General features: G+C 43.3%; 1 protein-coding gene across 1 annotated transcript; it reads right to left on the bottom strand.

The window, feature by feature from the left end:
* Window positions 1-930: 930 nt before the first annotated feature.
* LOC140628768 (small ribosomal subunit protein eS19-like) lies at window positions 931-1,629 on the bottom strand. The gene is made up of 2 exons (XM_072818276.1): window positions 1,550-1,629; window positions 931-1,270 (listed from the first exon to the last, which is right to left on the bottom strand). The coding sequence occupies exons 1-2, from the start codon at window positions 1,627-1,629 to the stop codon at window positions 931-933; spliced, it is 420 nt and encodes a 139-aa protein (XP_072674377.1).
* Window positions 1,630-2,164: the final 535 nt, after the last annotated feature.

Here is a 2,164-nt window from a genome sequence, read left to right on the forward strand (position 1 = left end):
TTGTTTTAGGCCATCAAGGTTTGGGGTGAGTTGTTATTCAGCCCTAGGTAACTAATACAATGATCCACTATGATGGGTTGCTGTGGATGAGGGGTTCTTACATATGAATATTCATGAGAGAGGGCTCCTTCGTGTCCTTCCAACAGTCTGACTTTATCTTGTGACACAGAGAGAGCAAGGAAACCAGCAATAATTCATAGAGAATAAAGAATTAACCTTTTCAGGTTGTGGAATTGCTGGAAACTCTGCATTTCAAATAGTTTGATTTTCATAAGGCTCTGCCACCTTCATGATATTAAAAAAGCTTGGAAAAATTTGCTTTTGCCCTTTCTGTGTTTGAATGATAAATAGTATCCCCTAGGGAGTCCATGCCTCACCAGAGGCAAAAACCTCCTATGTATTTAATACCTTATTGTCCTCAAATTTGTACTTAACCTAAAATTGTATTTGACATGACAAGACCCAAACCTACCCCTGCTTTCCCATGGAAATCATATATTTACTTATTTTAGTATTAGGTTTACGTCAAGATTCAGGGAACCTGAAAGATTCAATTCTTGCAGCAAATTGCCACACAATTGAGTCCCACACAATTGAGTATATGTGCTTCTTGTTAGCGTGCTCTGTCTATCTTGTGGTAATGCCGAAGTCCTATTTTTTCCTGGCAGATGTGACAAAAGGTCTAAGATGTTGGGGAGGAAGAAGGACTGGCTTTCCACAACTCTTTCACAATCCTACCTTTCCATCAAGGAGTAGCTGAAAATTTTAAGAGAAGGTGTCTGGTATGCTTTTTTTTTTTTCCCCCAGTGATGTACCCACATGATTTGGGTTGTTTTAGAAATCTGTTAGTACGTTTTATTTTACCTTTTTTTTTAAACAAATGAGGCAATTTATTAACCTAGCATTTGTTCTAATGCTTCTTGTTGGCAGTTACCACCTGTCCAATGATTCTATCCAGACCTCTCTATGTCCCTCAGATGTAAGATTGCGGACCTCATCCTGGTCCTTTCCCACCATTATCAACCCCTCCAGGGCTTGGAGAACTCTGCAGGCCACGCTCTTAGAGCCTCCGCTAAAGTGGCTGGACATGACCCCATTTCTCTGACATCCCCTGTAGATCTTGGTCACGGAGGTGACCCCAGCACCACCCCGGAAGTACAGATGCTGTGCTGTGGAAGCAGCTTGTGTGTACAGCCAGTTCTTGTCATAGGAAGCGAGTTCTTTATGCTTGGCCAGCTTGACAATGTCCACCCATTCAGGGATTTCCAGACTCCCAGACATTTCTTTTTTCCCCAAAGATTGTATTCATTTATCAGAGAGAGAGAGAGAGAGAGAAGGATAGAGAGACAGTGAGCCAGCAAGCGCGAGAGCACACTATCATGAGCAGTGGGAGGGGTGGAGTGGGGTGGGGGGTGGGGAGGAGGCAGAAGGAGAAGGAGATTCTCTGCTAAGCCAGAGCCTGATGGGGGCTCCATCCCAGGACCCTGGGACCATGACCTGAGCCAAAGGCAAACCCATGACCGACTGAGCCACCTAGGCATCCCTCAGCTTCCCAGACTTTCTGAGGAAGGCTGCCAGAGCTCTGACGAACTCCTGCTGGTTCACATCTTTTGCAGTAATTCCAGACATTATGCGGCCTCCATGCTGCCCACCAGGGGAAAGGGCCATTTTATAGCACTTCTAAAACTTGGTGGCATAAAGATAGACTTTTATGCTAAGATTTGAACACCCTCACTGGTTTAAGTTCCTCATGGGCTTCATGGAACAGACAGGCTTTGGAACCAGGCAGATATGGGCTGAGATTCTGGTTCTGCTGCTTTACTAGAAGCAATACTCAGACGCAGTAACATATGTCTTTAAGCTTTGGTTTTCTCATCACGAAAAAGAACACAGTGATGTTTGTTTCACAGTAGACTTGTAAGGGCTCAGTGAAATAATTGATGCTAACAATCTGTGACACGGTGGGCACTCTTTCCTTTTTCCCACATTTAGCCATCGTTGTAAACCATCGCCGTGCCTCTTATTCCCATTCTCTAACATTTCATGGTACTGAGTGTAGTGTTTCACAGTGAATATTTACTGAATTTATTTTTTTAAATTATTTATTTATTTAGTTAGTTAGTTTTAGTAATCTCTACATGCAACGTGGGGCTTGAACTTAGGA

The sequence above is a fragment of the Canis lupus genome, chromosome X, assembly GCF_048164855.1.
Source record: "Canis lupus baileyi chromosome X, mCanLup2.hap1, whole genome shotgun sequence".
Lineage (NCBI taxonomy): Eukaryota > Metazoa > Chordata > Mammalia > Carnivora > Canidae > Canis > Canis lupus.

Coding starts and splice junctions, on each gene's coding strand:
- LOC140628768 (XM_072818276.1), bottom strand. CDS start 1,629: ATGTCTGGAATTACTGCAAAAGATGTGAACCAGCAGGAGTTCGTCAGA. Junction 1,271..1,549: donor TTCCTCAGAAAGTCTGGGAA/GCTGAGGGATGC, acceptor AATGTCTGGGAG/TCTGGAAATCCCTGAATGGG.